Below are 21202 nucleotides of genomic sequence, written 5' to 3'. Positions count from 1 at the left end.
TATTTCCATATTGTTTAACTCTTACAAGTTATTCCTTATTCAAATGGCTGAATTACCTCTTTGTTTTATTTTAAAAAGCATTAAAAAGCATATGTGTATATATATAGACATACACTCAAATGCACAAATACATATGTACATATATATATATAGACATCTTAATACATAGAGACATATGTACCTTTGAATCTAAGCCTGGTCTCCTATTGGGGCATGTGCAAGAGGCAACTGATCCACCTCTCACACATCAATTTTTCTCTCCCTCTCTTCCTCCCTCCCTTCTCCTTTGTAAAAATAAACACATAAAATCTTAAAGTTATTTAAGAAGTATTTGCAATATAAGGATTTCATATCCAAAATAGCATAAACAATTGTAATTCTGAGAAATAAAAGTCAACAGAAAAGGTATTTTCAAAAATTATCCATTGGTTCTCTTTTTAAAACTGTGTATGTTTCAGTTATAAATTACAGCCAGAGAAATGTTTTTGAGGAGCATAACTTTCTTACAACATCCTTAATTGCTCGTTTCACTTGCTGGTTCCTTAAGGTGTAAATAAACGGATTCAGCATAGGAGCGACATAAGTATTGAGCATAGCTATTCCTTTTGTCAAAGCAACCCCTTCCTTTGCTGATATTTTCACATACATGAAGATGCAGCTTCCATAAGAGATAAAGACAACAATCATATGAGAGGAACAGGTTGAAAAGGCCTTTTTTCTTTGTTTAGCTGAGGGGATTCTCAAAATTGTTCTGAGGATGTAAGAATAGGAGAGAATTATTAACGTCAAAGTGAACATAAGAGTCAGCACAGCTAAAACAAAGCTCATGAGCTCTAAAGTACTTGTGTCTGTGCAAGAAATTTGCAGTAAAGGGGCAGAATCACAGGTGAAGTGGTTGATGATATTGGAGTCACAGAAATCCAGCTGCAGGCTCATGGTCAGTGGTGGAAAGATGACCAAGAAACCAGTCAGCCAAGAGCTGCCTACCAGCTGGTAGCAGATCTTGTTACTCATAATGATTGTGTAATGTAGGGGTTTGTAGATAGCTACGTAACGATCATAGGACAGAGATGCCAGAAGAAAAAACTCCGTTGAACCAAATGAGATATAGGAAAATAGCTGAACTGCACAAGCATTATAAGAAATAGATTTGTCTCCATTTAGGATGCTGATCAAAAACCTAGGATTACAGACAGAAGTAAATGAAATTTCTAAAAAGGAGAAATTCCTGAGGAAAAAATACATAGGGGTCTTCAGGTGGGAATCCAGCAAGGTAAGAATGATGATAGTAAGATTTCCAGTGACACTCATTACATACATGAGTAATAAAAAGAAGAAAATCATGACCTGTACATCTGGGTTATCAGTCAGACCCAGGAGGATAAAATCCTGTCCCAGGAGGATGTTCAGTTTTTCACTTCTGTGGTTGATTTTTTTTTAGAAATCTTACTGGCAAAATCAAGAAAGACAAACATAAATCAGTTTGACACGCATAAATATCTGTACCTACTTTAAAAGTAGTGATTGTATTTTCTTTTTTCTTTTTTTAATATAATTTTTATTTAATTCTTGTTCAAGTACAGGTTTCTCTTATATTCCCAACCCTGCCCGTCCCCCCGCCCCATGCTCCCCGCCTCCCTCCCCTTTCCACCCCCCACCCTTAGTTATTGTCCATGTGTCCTTTATACTTGTTCATGTGAGTCCATTCCCTTTTCCCCTATGATTCTCTCCCCTCTGGACCCTGTCAGCCTATTCCATATTTGAGTATCATTGGTAGTATTTTGCTTGCTTGTTTGGTTTGTTTAGATTCCTGTAAACGGTGAGATCATATGATACTTGTCTTTCACCACCTGGCTTATTTCGCTCAGCATAATGCTTTCCAGTTCCATCCATGATGTTGCAAAGGGTAGTAGTTCCTTCTTCCTTTCTGCAGCATAGAATTCCATTGTGTAAATGTACCATAGTTTGGTGATCCAGTCATTGACTGATGGGCATCTAGGTTGCTTCCAACTCTTGGCTATTGTGAATTGTGCTGCTATGAACATTGGGGTGCATAGGTTCTTTTGGATTGGTGTTTCAGGATTCTTAGGATATAATCCTAGGAGTGGAATTGCTGGGTCAAAAGGCACGTCCATTTTTAGTCTTCTTAGAAAATTCCATACTGTTTTGCATAGTGGGTGTACCAGTCTGCAATCCCACCAACAGTGAACTAGGGTCCCCTTTTCCCCACAACCTCTCCAGCACTTGTTGTTTGTTTTTTTTGTTTATGATAGCCAATCTGACTGATGTAAAGTGGTATCTCATTGTGGTTTTGATTTGCATCTCTCTGATAGCTAGTGATACTGAGCATCTTTTCATGTGTCTCTGGATCCTCTGTATCTCCTCCTTGGTGAAGTGTCTGTTCAAGTCCTCTGCCCATTTTTTAATTGGGTTGCTTGTCTTCTTTGAGTGGAGTCGAGTGAGTTCTTTGTATATTTTGGAGATTAAACCTTTGTCTGCGGTATCATTGGCAAATATGTTTTCCCAAACAGTTGCTTCTCTTTTTATCTTGATACTGTTTTCCTCAGTCATGCAGAAGCTTTTAATTTTGATGAGATCCCATTTGTTTATTCTTTCCTTTATATCCCTTGTTCTAGGGGACGTGTCAGTAAAAATCTTGCTGCGTGGAATATCTGAGATTTTCCTGCCAATGCTCTCCTCTAGGGCTTTAATGGTGTCACAGCTTATATTTAAGTCTTTTATCCACCTTGAATTTATTTTGGTGTATGGTGTAAGTTGGAGATCAAGTTTCATTTTTTTGCATGTAGCTGTCCAGTTCTCCCAACACCATTTGTTGAAAAGGCTGTCTTTACTCCATTTTATGTTATTGCCCCCTTTGTCGAATATTAATTGACTATAGAGATTTGGGTTTATTTCTAGGCTCTCTGTTCTATTCCATTGGTCTATGTGCCTGTTTTTGTGCCAGTACCAGGCTGTTTTGATTACAGTGGCCTTGTAATACAGTTTGATATCAGGTATTGTGATCCCTCCTACTTTGTTCTTCTTTCTTAACATTGCAGCTGCTATTCGGGGTCTTTTATGGTTCCATATAAATTTTTGAAGTGTTTGTTCTATGTCTGTGAAATATGCCATTGGTACTTTAATAGGTATTGCATTGAATCTGTAAATTGCTTTGGGTAGTATGGACATTTTGATGATGTTAATTCTTCCAATCCATGAACACGGTATACGTCTCCATTTGTTTGTGTCTTCCTTGATTTCTGTCTTCAGTGTTGTGTANAAGCTTTTAGTTTTTGCCCATTGAGTATGATGTTGGCTGTAGGTCTTTCATATATGGCCTTTATTATGTTGAGGAATGTTCCCTCTATTCCCATTTTTCTGAGTACCTTTATCATAAATGAGTGTTGAACCTTATCAAAAGCTTTTTCTGCATCTATTGATATGACCATGTGATTTTTGTCTTTGCTTTTGTTTATTTGGTGTATTACATTTATTGATTTACGTATATTGAACCATCCTTGCATCCCTGGGATGAATCCCCCTCGGTCGTGGTGTATGATCTTTTTGATGTATTGTTGGATGCTATTTGCTAATATTTTATTGAGGATTTTAGCGTCTATGTTCATCAGCGATATTGGCCTGTAATTTTCTTTCTTTGTTGCATCTCTATCTGGCTTTGGAATTAGGGTGATACTGGCTTCATCAAAAGAGTTGGGGAGTTTTCCCTCTTTTTGGATATTTTGGAATAGTCTGTGAAGAACAGGGTTAGCTCTTCCTTAAAAGCTTTGTAGAATTCTCCTGTGAAACCATCTGGTCCGGGGCTTTTGTGTGATGGGAGTTTTTTGATTACTGCTTCAATTTCATCTGCTGTTATTGGCCTGTTCAGGTTTTCTGCTTCTTTTTCATTGAGTTTTGGAAGATTATATTTTTCTAGGAATTTGTCCATTTCACCTAGGTTTTCAAATTTCTTGGCATACAGTTCTTCATAGTAATTTCTTACAATCCTTTCTATTTCTGCGGTATCAGTTGTAATCTCTTCTCTTTCCTTTCTGATTGTGTTTATTTGGGTCCTCTCTCTTCTTTTCTTGATGAGCCTACTTAAAGGCTTGTCTATTTTGTTTATCTTTTCAAAAAACCAACTCCTGGATTCATTGATCCTTAGAATTGTGCTTTTAGTTTCTATGTCATTCAATTCTGCTCTGATCTTGGTTATTTCCTTCCTTCTACTTGCTCTGGGCTGTCTTTGTTGTTGTTCCTTGAGTTCTTGGAGGTGTCAGGTTAGGTTGTTTGTTTGAAATGTTTCTATCTTCTTTCGGTGAGCCTGTATTGCTATGAACTTCCCTCTCAGGACTGTCTTCACTGTGACCCATAGGTTTGGGGTTGTTGTGAGTTCATTTTCATTTGTTTCCAGAAGCTTTCTGATTTCTTCCCTAATTTCATTCTTGACCCATTCGTTGTTTAATAGCCTACCATTCAGTCTCCATGATTTTGGGTGTTTTGGTTTTTTTCCATTGGGGTCGGTTTCTAATTTCAGTCCCTTGTGATCAGAGAAAATGCTTGGTGTGATTTCTATTTTCTTGAATTTATTGAGACTCGTTTTGTGTCCTATCATGTGATCTATCTTTGAAAATGTTCCATGTACATTTGAAAAGAAAGTGTGTTTAGCTTCTTTGGGATGGAGGGCTCTATATATATTAATTAGGTCCATTTCGTTAGGGTGTAATTTAATGCTGCAATATCTTTGTTGATATTTTGTTTGGAAGATTTGTCCCTTTTAGAAGTGGGTTGTTAAAATCCCCTACTATAATTGTGTTGCTGTCAATTTCTTTCTTGAGGTCCTGCAGAATTTTCTTTATATATTTGGGTGCTCCTATGTTGGGTGCATATATAATTACGATGTTAATGTCTTCTTGGTGTATTCTCCCTTTGAATATTATGAAGTGACCTTCTGGGTCTCTTTTTATAGCCTTTTTTTTCAAGTCTATTTTGTCTGATATGAGGATTGCTACCCCGGCTTTTTTTTCTTGACCATTTGCTTGGAAAATTTGTTTCCACCCTTTCACTTTCAGTCTGTGGTGGTAATTTGACCTGAGGTGGGTCTCTTGTAGGCAGCATATGTGTGGGTCATGCTTTCTTATCCATTCAGCTATTCTATGTCTCTTAATTGGTGCGTTTAATTCATTTACATTTATGGTTATTATTGAAAGGTACTTATTCATTGCCGTTTATGTACCCGTGTTCTTCTCTGTCTCTCTCTTTTCCTTCCTTTCCTTAAAGCAGCCCTTTTAGTAATTCTTGTAGAGCTGGTTTTGTGGAGGCGTATTCTTTTAGAGTTCTTTTGTCTTGGAAGCTCTTTATTTGGCCTTCTATCTTGATTGAGAGCCTTGCTGGGTAAAGTAGTCTTGGTTGTGGGCCTCTGTTTCTCATACTTGGAATATGTCCTGCCATTCTTTTCTTGCTTGGAATGTTTCCATTTAGAAGTCATTAGCCAACCTTATTGGGACCCCCTTATATGTTACTTCCTTTTTCTCCCTTGCTGCGTTTAGGATTCTCTCTTTGTCCTGGAGTTTTGCCATTTTAATGATGATGTCTCTTGCAGTAAGCCTCTTTGGGTTCCACCTCTTTGGGACTCTGCAATTCCTGGAATCATGTGACTTTACCTATCCTCAACTTAGGAAAATTTTCCATTATTACTCTTTCAAGTAGGTTTTCTATCCCTTGGTCTTTTTCTTCTCCTTCTGGTAATCCTATTATTTGGATATTTTTATGTTTCATTTTGTCTTGCATTTCTCTTAAATTCTCCTCATTTTTTCTGAGTCTCTTTTCCATTATTTGGTCCGTCTGGGAGATTCCTTCTACCCTGTATTCAATCTCGCTTATTCGCTCTTCCGCCTCATCAATCCTACTCTTCATACCTTCTACCGTGTTCTTCAGTTCAGAAATTTTATTTTTCATCTCCTCTTGGACTTTGCTGATGGTTTCTATTTCCTTTTTCATGCTGGTATAGTTTGCAGAGAGTTCATTGTAGCTCCCCTGTAGTTTCTGGTAGCTCGTTGTAAGCTCTTTGAATTTCCTGACAACCAGTGCTTTGAATTCAGTATCTGATAGTTGACTTGCCTCTATTTCATCTAACATTATTTCTGAGACTTCCTCTTTTCCTTTCATTTGGGGATTGTTTCTTTGTCCTCCCATTGTTTGTGATGCTCTTCTTGTTGGCCTCAGCTTCTTAGATTGATCTGTTCTGGTATCCTGAGTTCATGGCATGAACTTCTGTGGTAAGATACCTGTGAAATTCAGTGGTGCAGTCTCCTGTAGGTATCTTGGTGTTCTCTGCTCCCACTATTCCTCTGGTTGGTGTCCAGCGAGTCAAACTTATTCTTCTGGTCTCACTAGCTACAGCAGCCTGAGGGGCTGTTATTGTGGCTCTTCTTGTGCCTCGGAAAGCTCAACTGGTCTTGCCAGTACCCCCCAAGATCCAGACTGGTGCCGCTCTCCCTCGCCCTACTGAGAGCGGATTTTCTCCCAGGCTTCTCAGCCTTGGTCTGACATGAGGGCGCACGCTCCTAGCCAGGCTTTCCTGTTCTGGTAGGCTTGGGTGAGGACCTTTCCCAGTGTTTTGGCTGAACACACAGGGCAACTCGCAATTCTCCCAAAGCAACAGCAACAGCCTGACTCCCTGTGTTTCTCTGTCTGCGCCGGCTCAGTAGGGATGGAGCTGGCCACTGACTCTCTTCCAAGGGCCCAGCCAGCAGTCCGAGACTCCCCGAGACTGCTCGCCAGCCGGTGTAGGTCCCTGCCTGTGCGACTCTCAATTCCCCAAGCCGAGGGTCAGCGCAGACCCTGCCCCACCGGAAAATCCCAGGGACTGGCGGTTCCCCAGGTAGAGGGCCTGCTCGGGACCCCTCGAGGGCCGGGACAGCAGGGGCAACCAGCTGTTGGTGGAGCCGGGGCTGGTGCTGGCCGCTCAGGGGCCGAGAAGCCTCACGAGACCGGTGGTTCGCGGAGCTGGGGGCTGGGAAGGTGCATGTGACCTGCAGCCAGTCAAGTCCAAGGCCAATGCTTGACTCCCAGTGCCTCCCAGTCTACGCCAGCTGAGCAGGGATGGAGTTGGTCTGCGCCTCCTCGCTGCCGGGCAAGCAGGGATGGAGCTGGTCTATGCCAGCTGAGTAGGGATGGAGCTTGCAACAGACCCACTTCTGGATGCCCTGCCAGTAGCCCGAGACTCCCCAGGACTGCTCAAGGGCAGGCACAGCCCCCTCAAAGCAGGGAATGCTCTCCCAACTCTCAGTTCCCCCAAGCCAGCAACCTGACTCCATGGGTTATCAGAGCTTTCTGGTTTGCTTCAGAATGCTCACTCTTCTCTCTGCCACTATTGGCAGATTGATCTCTTATGGTGTTTTCCAATCTGCGCCCTGCCAGATGGGGGTGGTTCCGGTGACCAGTTCTCTCCCAGAGACGGTGTTGCCCACCCTCGGCTCTCAGAGACAGGGGCGGTTAGCCCGGGCCCTGGCTCGGCCTGGCAGGGGGCCCGCCACCGCCTCTGCACTGCTCCCTCATACCTTGTTGATATGGGGTCATATCCTCTCCTCAACCTCTGTTCATTCAGTGTCCGCTACACTCTCTGGAGTCCTGCCTTCTTATATGCTGGGTCCCCATTGGGCATCTGCTGTGCTCCTCCGCAGATCAGCCAGGTCCTTCTCTGGTGCATGGAGAGAAGCAAAATCCTTTGTCCTACTCTGCCGCCATCTTCCCAGGATCTTGTTTGTTTTTCTTGTTTGTTCATTTGTGGCTTTCAGTTATCTCCCACATATGAGTGAAATCACATGATTTTTTATGGTTTTTTGTCTGAATTACTTCACTTAAAGTGATATTCCCAAGATTTATTGCAAACAGCAGCTCCAATAAGGGGTTGATATTGAAAATATATAAAGAACTCACACAGCTCAACATGAAAAATAAACAATCCAATTAAAAATGGCAGAGAATCTGAACAGATACTTCTCCCAAGCAGACATACAAATGGCAATGAGATATAAGAAAAATGCTCAACTTCACTAGCTATTAGGGAAATTCAAATAAAAACTACAATGAGAAAGCACCTCACACCAATTAGAATGGCTATTATCAACAAGGCAAGTAATGACAAGTGTTGGAGAGGTTGTGGAAGAAAAGGAATCCTCCTCATTCACTGTTTGGATGTAAACTGGTACAGCCACTATTGAAAACAGTGTGGCAGTTCCTCACAAAATTAAGAATAGAATTACCATATGTACCAGCAATCCCTCTTCTGGTTATCGACCCCCAAATTTTGAAAACATTTATTTCCAGTGATATATACACCCCTACATTAATTGCAGCATTATCCACTATGGTCAAGATATGGAAAGAAAAGAAATGTCCCTTGATAGATGGTTGGATAAAGAAGATGTGGTACATAAATACAGTGGAATACTACTAAACCATAGTAAAGATGAAATACTGCCATCTGCAACAATGTAAATAGATCTTGAGAATATCCTCATTTTTTACTATTGTTTTGGGATATCCTTTGGTATTTGCCACTTATTAAATACACTTGCTGAAAGGTTTTTATTTATTGTCAAATATGCATGTTGGATGTTTTCAGTTGTTTCTCTGCAACTATTGAGATGAACTCTGGCAAAAATTAATAAAAAATTTAATATGTTATTACATTTTTGCCATTCATTTTATTAATTTTTTAAAGATTTTCTTTATTTATTTTAGAGAGAGAAGGGAGAAATAAAGAGAGGGAGGGAAACACCAGTATGGGAGAGAAACATAAGTTGGTTGCCTGACATACACTCCCTAATTGGGGACCGAACCCACAACCCAGGCTGTGCCCTGACCAGCAATTTAACCAGCAATGTTTTGCTTTGTAGGACAACATCCAGCCAACTTAGCTACACTCGTCAGGGCTTTGACATTTATTTTAAGACCTTGTAACTATATTCATTGTTGAGATTAGTCACTATTTTTTCCATATAATGTCTGTTTTATAGTTTTGCTGTCAGAATAATTCTCCTAACAGGATAAATTAGAAAATATTCTTTATTCTAATATATTCTGGGATAGTTTGTGTACAACTATTAGTTTTGCTTTTTGAAACAATCTGTAGCATTCCCCAGTGAATGCAGAGTTTTCCTTGTCGAATATTGATTAATCTTAAGTTTAATTTCTATAATAGAGATAGGCCTGTCATATCTATTTTTTGAGTGAGCTTTTATTGTTTATGTCTTTCAAAGAAGTTTTTGTTTTATTTATTTATTTTTAATTAATTGGTATAACATTGTTCAAAAACCCCCATGTTATCCATTTAATAACTATGGAATATCAGTGATATAACCTTGGCCATCCCTCATACTAGTAATTCATATTTTCTCTGTATTTTTTATCATTGGTCTGGCTAAAAATTTATCAAGTTTATAATATTCTTAAATAGCCAAATTTGGTTTAATTGATATTTTAAAATTTCTTTTTCTGACTTTTATTTCATTAATTTCCACATCAATTTTTATTATTCCCTTTCATGTTTTATGTGATACTGGAAAGAATAAATACCCTGTTGTTGTTGGGTGGAATATTCTAAAAATGTCAATTAAATCAATTTGGTTCATACTGTTATTGAAGTCTTTCATATTCTTACCTGTTACTTTTATAATTTTTCCTATGTTATTGAGTGTATTGAAACATCTGACTATATCTGTGCATTTGAGTGCTGAGCTGAACTACATAGTGTTAAATTTAACTACTTTTGACACAACAAATTGTGGTTGGTTTGCAACCGTAGGTTGGTTTAGTATATGCAATTGTTAAAAATCAGTGAAATAATTCTGTAGAAATCTATTGAGTATACACAATTTATAATACATTTTATTGTATATTTTATTTGTAAATTATATTTTGAATTTTATAGAATGTGTCTGTGCATTTTTGTGATAACTGGTTGGTATGCACTTACTAGCACACTATTTCTCTCTGCCCATATATACTGAAGGACCTCGACTTTACTGAGCACTGTATTGCTTGAGTCATGTCTCCAACAATAGATGCAAAGCGAGTATTTGGATTTACATACCATATTTTTTGGACTATAGGACACACTTTCCCCCCAAATTTTGGAAGGAAGTGGGGTGCATCTTATAGTCTGAATGTTGCTTGTCCGGCTTCCTGTGGGTGGCAGCCTATGTTACTTATGTTATTAAATATTTTACCACATTTTTACTTCAAATTTTTTTCCTATTTTCCTCCTCTAAAATCTAGGTACGTCTTATGGTCCAGTGCATCTTACAGTCCAAAAAATTCAGTAGATTCTACAGAGCAACAACTGAAAAATGGGAAGTCTTATAAAATAATGAGAGAAAATAAAATGTAATTCTGGAATAGGTGGAAAACTCACATCTATGCTACCTAAAAGAAAGTCCATTATATTTCTCAACTCTTGCTGAAGTTACTATCAAATTGAGCAAAATCCTTTTTGGAAGCAAATATAGTAAATGTTTTCACTAAGATACAAAAATGTAAATATCTTATGGATATTTTAGATATTAATACTCTGCAGTAGTTTGTTAATTTTTACCTGCTTTTAATTAAGTGTAACCTTGTTTCTATTAACACTTATTTGAAGAAGCCACTTTTTAATGGTAAAAAAAGAGAATCCAAGCACGGAGAATTTATTTATTTTTATTATCTATTTATTTATTTATTTTAAATTTAATTCTTATTCAAGTACAGTTTTCTGTTTTATATTCCCTCCCCTGCCCCTGAGAATTTAAATGAATATTAGAAAAAGTGTCCTGATGGTAAATTAAATGATGTTATGTATTCATGCCTCACTTGTCAAAGATGATAGGATGGATGAACATTAAATGAAGGTTTATTTTTTGAAGTGTAGAGATATAATTAAGAACCTATAGAAAAAAATTGGGTCAAGGTTTCAACAGAACAAACATATGTAAAATTACAATCTCCAATGTCAACAAGAATTCTTTCCCCCCCCCCAAAGATTGTATTTATTTATCTTTTAGAGGGGAAGGGAAGGCGAGAAGGAGAGAAGTATCAATGTATGGTTGCCTCTCGTTTGAGTCCTCCGCTGGGAACCAGCCCGCAACCCAGGCATGTGCCCTGACTGGGAATCGAACCACCATCGTGTGGTTTGCAGGCCCGTGCTCAATCCACTGAGCTACACCAGCCAGGGCTCAACAAGAATTCTGAAAAAAAAGATACATAATTTTAAAAAATACTATAACCATAAAAACACTGAAAAACATTTTAGGATATCGATATANAAAAAATTGGGTCAAGGTTTCAACAGAACAAACATATGTAAAATTACAATCTCCAATGTCAACAAGAATTCTTTCCCCCCCCCCAAAGATTGTATTTATTTATCTTTTAGAGAGGAAGGGAAGGCGAGAAGGAGAGAAGTATCAATGTATGGTTGCCTCTCGTGAGTCCTCTGCTGGAAACCAGCCCGCAACCCAGGCATGTGCTCTGACTGGGAATCGAACCACCATCGTGTGGTTTGCAGGCCCGTGCTCAATCCACTGAGCTACACCAGCCAGGGCTCAACAAGAATTCTGAAAAAAAGATACATAATTTTTAAAAATACTATAACCATAAAAACACTGAAAAACATTTTAGGATATCGATATACCAGAAAATTTAAGAACTATCTGGGAGATAGAAAGTGTAATGTTTTAATGGCCAAAAAGCCAAAGAGGGGATATTTTGATCTTAAAAAGCCAAAGACATGCCAGGTTATTCTCAAGGGAACCTCAGATGAGCTCCAGGCTCAGCATCAACAAATAAAAATAAAGTAATAGGTAATAAAATGATAGGTTCATAATCATCAGTGTTTATTAAAGATGCTTTGTAGTGAGAGTATTGGGGTCTTACAGAAATATCAATGCCATACACATAGTAACATTGCAATTTTATCCAAAAAACATTAAACAAGATATGTTATAATATTAAAGGATGGAAGTGACAATGAAGATATAATACCTATATCCCAAGGAGCATAGATAAACATTCATAATGCAAAAACTATAGGAGATACAAGGACAAGTAGAAGAACATTAGAGGTAGGAGACTATTCCTCACAGAAAATCTCATTTTAATACTCTGTGCATATCCACTGGAATAAATAATTTTTCAGAATTCCTTGATGATAACTTTTATTTAGCTTTTGACTAGTGTCCAAAGGGAAAGTTCTTCAGTGATTTTTTAAACTAAATTCTGGTGTTCTTTTTAAATGGCATTCTCACTTATGGAACATCAAATTACTCATGCTCAGAAAATTTTCAGGGCATGTAAATTAAAAAACATAGTTGATAATGGTGAAAAGAAGGGACTAGTCAAAGGACATGTATGAATGACCCATGGCCATGGAGAATAGTGTGAGGATTGATGGTGGGAGCAGGAGGTAGGCTGGTGAGAGAAAGGCAAAGGGTAAAAAATTGGGACAATTTTAATAGAATAACAATTAAAAATTAAAAAAAGATAGTTGAGTCAAGAGAGGTCAAAATGGTATAAATGAAAAAAAAAGTCTGAAAGAAAAGGAAGTAGAATATAGTAATGGATGGAGAGATATAATAATATTTATATTATGTAAGGCACAAGGTTCCTCTTAAATAAAGTTCAGGCCATAAATTTCTTTTTTTTTTTCAGGGACCATCTATATAAACTGTATTTTATTTTTTCAATTTTAGGTCATCTTAAACATTTTTTTATTATTTATATTTTTTCAGTTACAGATTTCCCACCTTTTTTTCCATTGCTCACCTCTACGCCCCATTCCCACAGTTAATGCCGGCCCCCATTGTCTGTTTCAGTGAGTCCTCTATTTGTGTTTCTTTGCTTGCCTCTTCCCCTTCTTTTTCCCATTACCCTTCTTTCCCCTTCCCTCTGGTTGTTCTGCATTTCCAAGTCTTTGGTTCTATTTTGCTAATTTGTTTGTTTTGTTGATTAGGTTCCACTTATAGGTGAGATCACATGGTATTTGTCTTTATGATAAAAATTTATTTGAGAAGCATTTTTTTACCAAGTTCTTAAAGGACTGCTTTACCTGTTGGTTCCTCAAGGAGTAAATAAATGGATTTAGCATTGGGGCAACAGAAGTATTGAGCACTGCTATACCTTTGGTCAAAGCCACTCCTTCTTTTGCTGAAGTTTTGACATACATGAAAATGCAACTTCCATAAGAAATAGAGACGACAATCATGTGTGAGGAGCAAGTGGAAAAGGCCTTTTTTCTTTGCTCAGCAGAAGGGATTCTCAGAATTGTTTTAAGGATGAATGCATAGGAAAGAATCACTAATGTTAAGGTTACCATGAGTGTGCATAGTGCCAGAAAAAATCCCAAGAGCTCTAGGAATGCTGTGTCTGTGCAGGAGATCAGTAGCATAGGAGAGGAGTCACAGGTGAAGTGGTCAATAATGTTGGAGTCACAGAAATCCAGCTGAAGTCCCATGATCACAGGTGGAAAAATAATGAGAAATCCAGCCAGCCAAGAACTAATTAGCAGCTGGTTGCAGGTTCTGTTATTCATTATTACAGTGTAATGCAGTGGCTTACAGATAGCCACATACCGATCATACGACATAGCAGTCAGAAGGAAAAATTCTGTTGAACCAAGGAGAATAAAGAAAAACACCTGGGCCATGCAGGAATTATAGGAAATGGTCATATCCCCTGTTACAATGCTTACCAGGAATCTAGGAATGCAAACTGTTGTGAATAAGACTTCTAGAAAAGAGAAATTCCTAAGGAAAAAGTACATGGGGGTTTTGAGGTGCACATCTATCAGAGTAAGGGTGATAATTGTCATGTTTCCAGTTATACTCAGTATATATGTGAAGAATAGAAATAGAAAAACCAAAATGTTTAACTCTGGGTCATCTGTTAATCCCAGAAGAATGAACTCTTTCACAGATGTTTGATTTTTCATTTCTTTTCTTTTTTTTTTAAAGATTTGTATTTATTTATTTTTAGAGGGGAAGGGAAGGAGAGAGGGAGAGAAATATCAATGTATGGTTGCCTTTCATGCATCCCCTGCTGGGAACTGGCCTGCAACCCAGGCACGTGCCCTGACTGGGAATCGAACCTCGATACTCTGGTTCGCAGGTCCGCGCTCAATCCACTGAGCTACACCAGCCAGGGCTGATTTTTCATTTCTTATTACTGACTTCTTCCAGGTCTGTAAATGCATACAAGAAACAATGGTTTAGTGAGTACAAGATTACTTTTTCTTTAAAAATCAACTCTGCTGGCTTAAGAAAGATATACTGGAATGGACCAATAAGTTAGCCACCAAGTTTTACTGAATTATGAAAATATATGTGAGCTAGGGTGAAGAAAGTTATACATAGTACTTATTTAATATTAAGTGAGTCACTAATAGGTGTAATAAATGCGTCTGTACAAGAAATATATACTTATCAAATGTGTTTTACTATCTTAAAATTTTGTTTATGTGTGTATGAAAATTAGGTATAAAATATAATTTAATTTTTATCAGAATATTTTACCAATGTCCACATGTTCTAACAATCTGAATATAAAACATTTTGAAGTTTGTTGTTTTAGGTATTTGCCACAATTTTTTTCAGGATATTTCATGTCGACCCTGCCTATATAGAGAATTAATAACTTAAAAGAATCAGGGCCTAAAAAACTAATACACACACATATTTTTATACATATATATCCGTAAAGAAACAAACAAAATGTAAAGTTTTTTCTTTTTGAATTAAATAACAATATATTGTTTTTTAGAAGGAATTCTAACACCCAAAGTTAAGTGATCTAAGTTATAAACTGATTAGAAAATTAAAAAATAAGTGAGGTGAGAGATAACAAATATACTTACAATCATATAATTCCATGTGGTAGCAATTTGACTGCTGAAACCAAAATAATCTGTTACCTTCCTTTAATTGTCAGTGTTTGAGGCTTATTTTGTAGCATTTCAGAGACTTCACAACTTGTTTCTGCCTTTGATTTTTTTATGTAATAACATACTTTTGTAGTGCGTAGGTAGAATTTGCTGGGATGATTCTGGTTGCATAGAGTGAGGTGGAACATACAGAAGAATGAGTCCAGTACAAAATTCTTGAAATAAGGAGGCCCTGATAGAAAGATGACATAGTCCCAGTTGCTGGTAGAAGGTGCTACATCCACAGTGCAAGCAAGGTATTCAAGAGGTCCTGCAACCTGTGAACAAGGAAAGAGTTGATGCCATGGTGGCAAAAGCTCTATGGGTAGTCCCAAGTAGTCAATGTATATTACGTCTGAAAGACTGAGATTCAGGTAGTTTTGCAACATTTTTCCATGTGTAACTGTGGCCCTGCTACTAAGTCATTTAGGAGCAAAGCTTGAGTCTTAGAAATGGGAGAGGGAAGTAGAAAATAGAGCCCTGTCTTAAGTTTTGAACAGGTGACATAGCACAGTCAGAGGCTAAACTTCCTTGGAATGTAGGTAACACTCCCCCAAAACCAAAATACATAAAAGAAAAAGAAAGTGAGGAAGAAAAAGAAAAGTGGGGGATCATGAAAATAGTAGTGAAATAGATAAACAAAGGTGACAAAGGTTTGTATTTTTCTGGTTAAGTAAATCCCTAGTTGATAAGAGAACAGCTCAAAACCGTGAGTGAAAATCAAGAAATAACAGCTATGGAAAAGGGGTGAGCTGCATAGCATAGGAGTAAAAGTTTGAGAGAGAAAAAATGCATGAAATGGAAAGAACTATATCCAGTTGCACAATCCAAAGTCAAGCATTTAGTTATCTCTTTTTTTCCAAATTTTACATAGAAATAACATCCTAATGCTAGGATGCTAGGAAAATCTTACTTGGCTCGCAGTAACTTTAGTAAAAGGAAAATGGGGTATAATGATTTTTTTTACATTCTTTACCTTCTAGCAGGAAGACTTGGTTTTCTAACAATTGTTTCCAAAACTGACTGGTTTTATATTTTTTTTTCCTAAAAAAAGTCACAGGGGACTCTTGCAGAAAAACAGAGGTGAAATGTCTCTAGAGAGAAATAGCACAGGTGAGTGCACTCTAAATTTTGTTGAATAATTTTAATTAGGTATCCTTGGGAAGTGAGTTAAAAAAAAACATTTAACATGAGAGGTATACAATGCAAAGAACAGAGAGGATTTAATTTCAGCAACTTAAACCACTGGGCCATGCCACCAAATCCCAAATTCTGGAAGAATAACACACAAAAACACACACAAAACTACAGACCAATGTTTCTGATGAATGTAGATGCAGAAATCCTAAACTAAATACTAGCAAATCAAATACAACAATATGTTAAAAATTATATGTGATGATTATAGAGCAGGATCATCAAGGAACATGTATAAAGGACACATAGATAAGATCAAAGTGGGTAGGATCTTGGGTGGGGGTCTGGGGTGGGTGGGGCAGAGGGGACATGGTTGGGAAAAATAAAGATAACTGTACTTGGACGACAATAAAAAAATGAATGTAATTGACTACAAAAAATTACATGTCATGACCAAATGAGGTTCATTCCAAGGGCACAAGCATGATTTAAAATATACAAACAAATCAATATAATATATATGTTAACAAAATAAAAGATAAAAATCATACAGCCTGATGAATGAATGCATGAAAACATTTGAGAAGATATATCGTCTGTTTATGATTAAAACACTCAATAACATGGGTATAAAAGGAAAACACCTCAGCTTAATAAAGGCCATATATGACAAACCCTAAGCTAACATACTCAGTGGTAAAAAACTGAAAACTTTTTCTCTAAGATATGATACAAGACAAGGATGCCCACTCTTACCACTCTTACCTAACATAGTACTGGAAGTCCTAGCCAGGACAATCAGAAAAGAGAAAGAAATAAAAGGCATCCAAATTGGAAATGAAGAAGTAAAAGTGTCAGTTTTTCCAGATGAAATGACCATTTATATAGAAAACCCTGCTTACTCCACCAAAATACTATTAGAAACAATAAAAAATACAGTAAATTTGCAGGATACAATATCAATGTACAAAAATCCACTACTTTTTTGTATACTAACAATGTACCTTCAGAAAAAAAATGAAAATTTTTTCTTCTGAAATTTCAACCATAAGAATAAAATAACTAGGAATAAACTTAACAAAGAATATGAAGGGCCTATATATGAAAACTACAAAGAACTAGTAAAAGAGATTTAGGAAGAAATCATGAAATAGAAAGATATTCTGTGTTCAGGGACTGGAAGAATCAATGTACTTATATTAGCCAAAGAAATATACAAACTTAATACAATCCCCATAAAATTCTCAAAGTCATTTTTAAGAGAAATATAACAGGGACACATGAAAAGATGCTCAATATTGCTAGCTATCAGAGAGATGCAAATTAAAACCACTATGAGATACCACTTTACACGAGTGAGAATGGCCATCACAAACAAAGCAAAAAACAAGTGTTGGAGAAGTCATGGAGAAAAGGGAACCCTAATCCATTGTTGGTGGAATTGCAGACTGATACAACCGCTATGGAAAACAATATGGAATTTTCTCAGAAAACTAAAAACGGACCTGCCTTTTGACCCAGCAATTCCACTGCTAGGATTGTATCCTAAGAACCCTACCATTTGTTCCCGTGTAAAAAAAAAATAATTCAAACTAGATAAAAAAACTAAATATAAGATGTGAACCAAACACCATTTCTTATAAAAACATGATAATTTCTTCACTTAAAAAAAAAAAGATGTGAACCAATAAGTTACATAGAAGAAAACATTAGTATCTCATAATTTTTATAATTTTCCTGGGAAGAAGCTTGATCCACCAATGAAATCACATGTATTTTATTTGAATAACTAAATAAATATGGAATTATTTTCTAAGGAAAATCAAAGTGAAAAAAGTCATTGGAGATAGAAAACGCCAAGGATGCACACTGTACCTAAGCCGAACCATTTTAGTTAGGTAGCCTTGGATGACACTACTTGAGATGGCTAAGAACAATTAAATATTAATCAGGGGACTCTGTATTAGCTTATGGATGTAGAAATACCATATCATCTCACTCATATGTGAAATCTAAAGAACAAAGTAAACTGATGAAAGAGACCAGAGATAGTGACGAACCAGACCGCTGGGGGTTGTTGGGGTCTCAGGGACGGGAGTAAGGACGGAGGCGGCCAGACCGGCGGCAGCCATTAGCCAGCGAGTAAAGACCTCGGAGCCTGCCGCAGCGGTTGGAGCCCAGAGGCTTCCTTCCGTCTGTGCCCAGCGACAAGGGCGGCTGCCAAGGAGAACTCATCGGGAGCCCGGCAACCCTGAGAAAAGTCAAGGGCAGCGGCAGCAGTGGCGGCAGTGGAAGGACGGCAGCCATTGGCTGGTGCATAAAGACCTTGGAGCCTTGGCATGCCTCAGCGGTCGGGGCCCAGAGGCTTGCCCCTGCGCCCAGCGACAGGGGCGTCTGACACAGAGGACTCATCGGGACCCCAGCACCGGTGAGTAAAGACAAAAGCGGCAGCGGCAGGGCCGGCTGCCCTGGGCCAGCCCAAAACGCCTCAGAGCCGCCGCTGCCGTTGTGTTAGGGGTGTAGAGGCTTCCGTCTGTGGCCAGTGCCACGAAGGACTCATAGGGAGCCCAGCACACAGTGGAGGATTGGGCCGGCTGCGGGGTACCTGGAAGAGCTGGCTCCCTCCCTCAACATCTAGGAGGGGCTGGGTGGCAGAGACCTGTCTGCCTAGGTGTGCAGGGAGGGTGGCAAGGACAGGGGGCCGTGTTCAGTTGCGATCTCTGTGGTCGCCAGCCCACCAGCCTGCCAGCCCAGGAAATTTGAGAGGAGCATTGTCCTAACCAGCCAGGTTGGGGATTGGGCTGGGCTGAGAGGCAGGCTTTCTGGAGAAGTTTTTACTGGAAAGTGGACTGAGGTGTTCTGTGAAGGCAGCTTGACTTGCTTCTCACCCAGCCACAGGACAGTACCAGATCCCGTGGGACCAAGGCAGCCTGTCAGGTGGGCGGGCGCCTGCACCCCAGTCTGGTAGCCTGGCTGGTGGGTGGGTGTGCGCCTGGGCCTACAACCCAATCCACAGAGGGGCACTGCCAAAACCAGAAAAACCGGATTGGACAGTTTGAAACCAACAAGGAAGGAGTTTTTGTGGTTGGTTTTTTTTTGTTTTTTTTTTTGTTTTTGTTTTTTACTTTTATTTTTAAACTTTTTTCAGTAATCATATATATTTTTTAATTTTATTGTTGCTGTTTCTTTCAGTACTCTGTTCCTCTCCTTTCTTTTTTCCTGTCTTAGTCCCTCTTCATTTCACCCCAAACTTATTGCTTTTTTCCTCACTTCTCTTGCCCTTTTTTTGTGTGTTTGTTTGTTGCTTTCTATAGCACTGTAAATACTTCACAACACATCTCTCCAGTCTTAGCCCACTTTACAGGTTCCTGAATTCTATTACTGTAGTGATTAACTCTACTTGCTCACACGCTACGTCTATTTACTATTCTTTACTCTCACCTTACCTCAAAATCTGACCACCCGCAACCTCACTGCTTTCTAGATACAACTCACAAGCCTTCCCTCCCCAACAAGAGGCTTATCTTTGGTCTATCCTTTCCTAGAGGTGGCAAATTGGGTTGAAGATTACAGTTAACACTATATAGAGCCTAAAGATCTTCTATCTCTTCTCTGCCAGCTGTGACTGTAAATATCATAAAGTACTCTCCTGCTGTCATAAACCATTTTGCCTCCCCCTCCAGCTGATCACACACACACAAAGAAAGGAGTAGGTGGAAGCAGAGAACATCAAGATACCTGCAGGAGACTGTACCACTGAATTTCACAGGAATTCTACCACAGAAGTTCACACCATAAACCTAGGGAGTCAGAACAGATCAATTTAAGAAGCTGAAGCTAACAAGAAGAGTCTCATAAGCAATGGGAAGACAAAGAAACAATGCCCAAATGAAAGAAAAGGTGGAAGTCTCAGAAATAATGTTAGATGAAAGAGAGGCAAGTCAGCTATCAGATATTGAATTCAAAGCACTAGTTATCAGGAAATTCAAAGAGCTCACAATGAGCTACCAGAAACTAGAGGGGAGCTACCATGAGCTCTCCGCAAACTATATCAACATGAAAAAGGAAATAGAAACTATCACCAAAGGACAAGAGGAAATGAAGAATACAATTTCGGAACTGAAGAACACAGTAGAAGGAATGAAAAGCAGGATCGATGAGGCAGAAGATCGGATCAGTGAGTTGGAGGACACAGTAGAAAGAATCTCCCAGAAAGAGCAAGAAAGGGAAAAGAGGCTCAAAAAGAATGAAGATGGACTAAGAGAAATGCAAGATAATATGAAACGTAATAATATCCGAATAATAGGAATACCAGAAGGAGAAGAAGAAGAACAAGGGATAGAAAACCTATTTGAAAGAGTAATGATGGAAAATTTTCCTAATTTGATGAGAGAAAAAGTTACACGAATCCAGGAATCACAGAGAGTCCCATTCAAGAGGAACCCAAAGAGGCCCACTTCAAGACACATCATCATTAAAATGGCAAAATTTCAAGACAAAGAGAGAATCCTAAAGGCAGCAAGGGAGAAAAAGGAAGTAACATACAAGGGAGCCCCAATAAGGTTAGCTACTGACTTCTCAATGGAAACACTCCAAGCAAGAAGAGAATGGCAAGAAATATTTCAAGTAATGAGAACCAGAGGCCTACAACCAAGGCTACTTTACCCAGCAAGGCTCTCAATCAAGATAGAAGGCCAAATAAAGAGCTTCCAAGACAAAAGAAGTCTAAAAGAATATGCCTCCACCAAACCAGCTCTACAAGAAATACTAAAAGGGCTGCTTTAAGGAAAGGAAGGAAAAGAGAGAGACAGAGAGGAACTGTGGTACAAAAATGGCAATGAATAAGTCCCTATCAATAATAACCTTGAATGTAAATGGATTAAATGCTCCAATCAAAAGACATAGAATAGCTGAATGGATAAGAAAGCATGACCCACACATATGCTGCCTACAGGAGACCCACCTCAGGACAAAAGACCATCACAGACTAAAAGTGAAAGGCTGGAAACAAATTTTCCAAGCAAATGGACAAGAAAAAAAAGCCGGGGTAGCAATTCTAATATCAGACAAAATAGACTTCAAAAAAAGGGCCATAAAGAGAGACCCAGA

At 38.4% G+C, this 21202-nt stretch overlaps 2 protein-coding genes across 2 annotated transcripts; both read right to left on the bottom strand.

The window, feature by feature from the left end:
• Positions 1-465: 465 nt before the first annotated feature.
• Positions 466-12817, bottom strand: LOC118975949 (olfactory receptor 6C76-like). Its single transcript, XM_037030180.1, has 3 exons — positions 12805-12817; positions 6850-7012; positions 466-1420 (listed from the first exon to the last, which is right to left on the bottom strand). The coding sequence occupies exons 1-3, from the start codon at positions 12815-12817 to the stop codon at positions 466-468; spliced, it is 1131 nt and encodes a 376-aa protein (XP_036886075.1).
• A 210-nt stretch (positions 12818-13027) lies between these two features.
• On the bottom strand, positions 13028-13969 carry LOC118975948 (olfactory receptor 6C65-like). The gene has a single exon (XM_037030179.1). It carries the CDS (start codon positions 13967-13969, stop codon positions 13028-13030), a length of 942 nt encoding a protein of 313 aa, XP_036886074.1.
• Between the last annotated feature and the right edge of the window lie 7233 nt (positions 13970-21202).

Source organism: Sturnira hondurensis, unplaced genomic scaffold (assembly GCF_014824575.4).
Source record: "Sturnira hondurensis isolate 20B ecotype Veracruz unplaced genomic scaffold, ASM1482457v3 Scaffold0020601, whole genome shotgun sequence".
NCBI lineage: Eukaryota > Metazoa > Chordata > Mammalia > Chiroptera > Phyllostomidae > Sturnira > Sturnira hondurensis.
The sequence above is the reverse complement of the archived record's forward strand: the minus strand, read 5'-3'. Positions and strand labels throughout refer to the sequence as shown.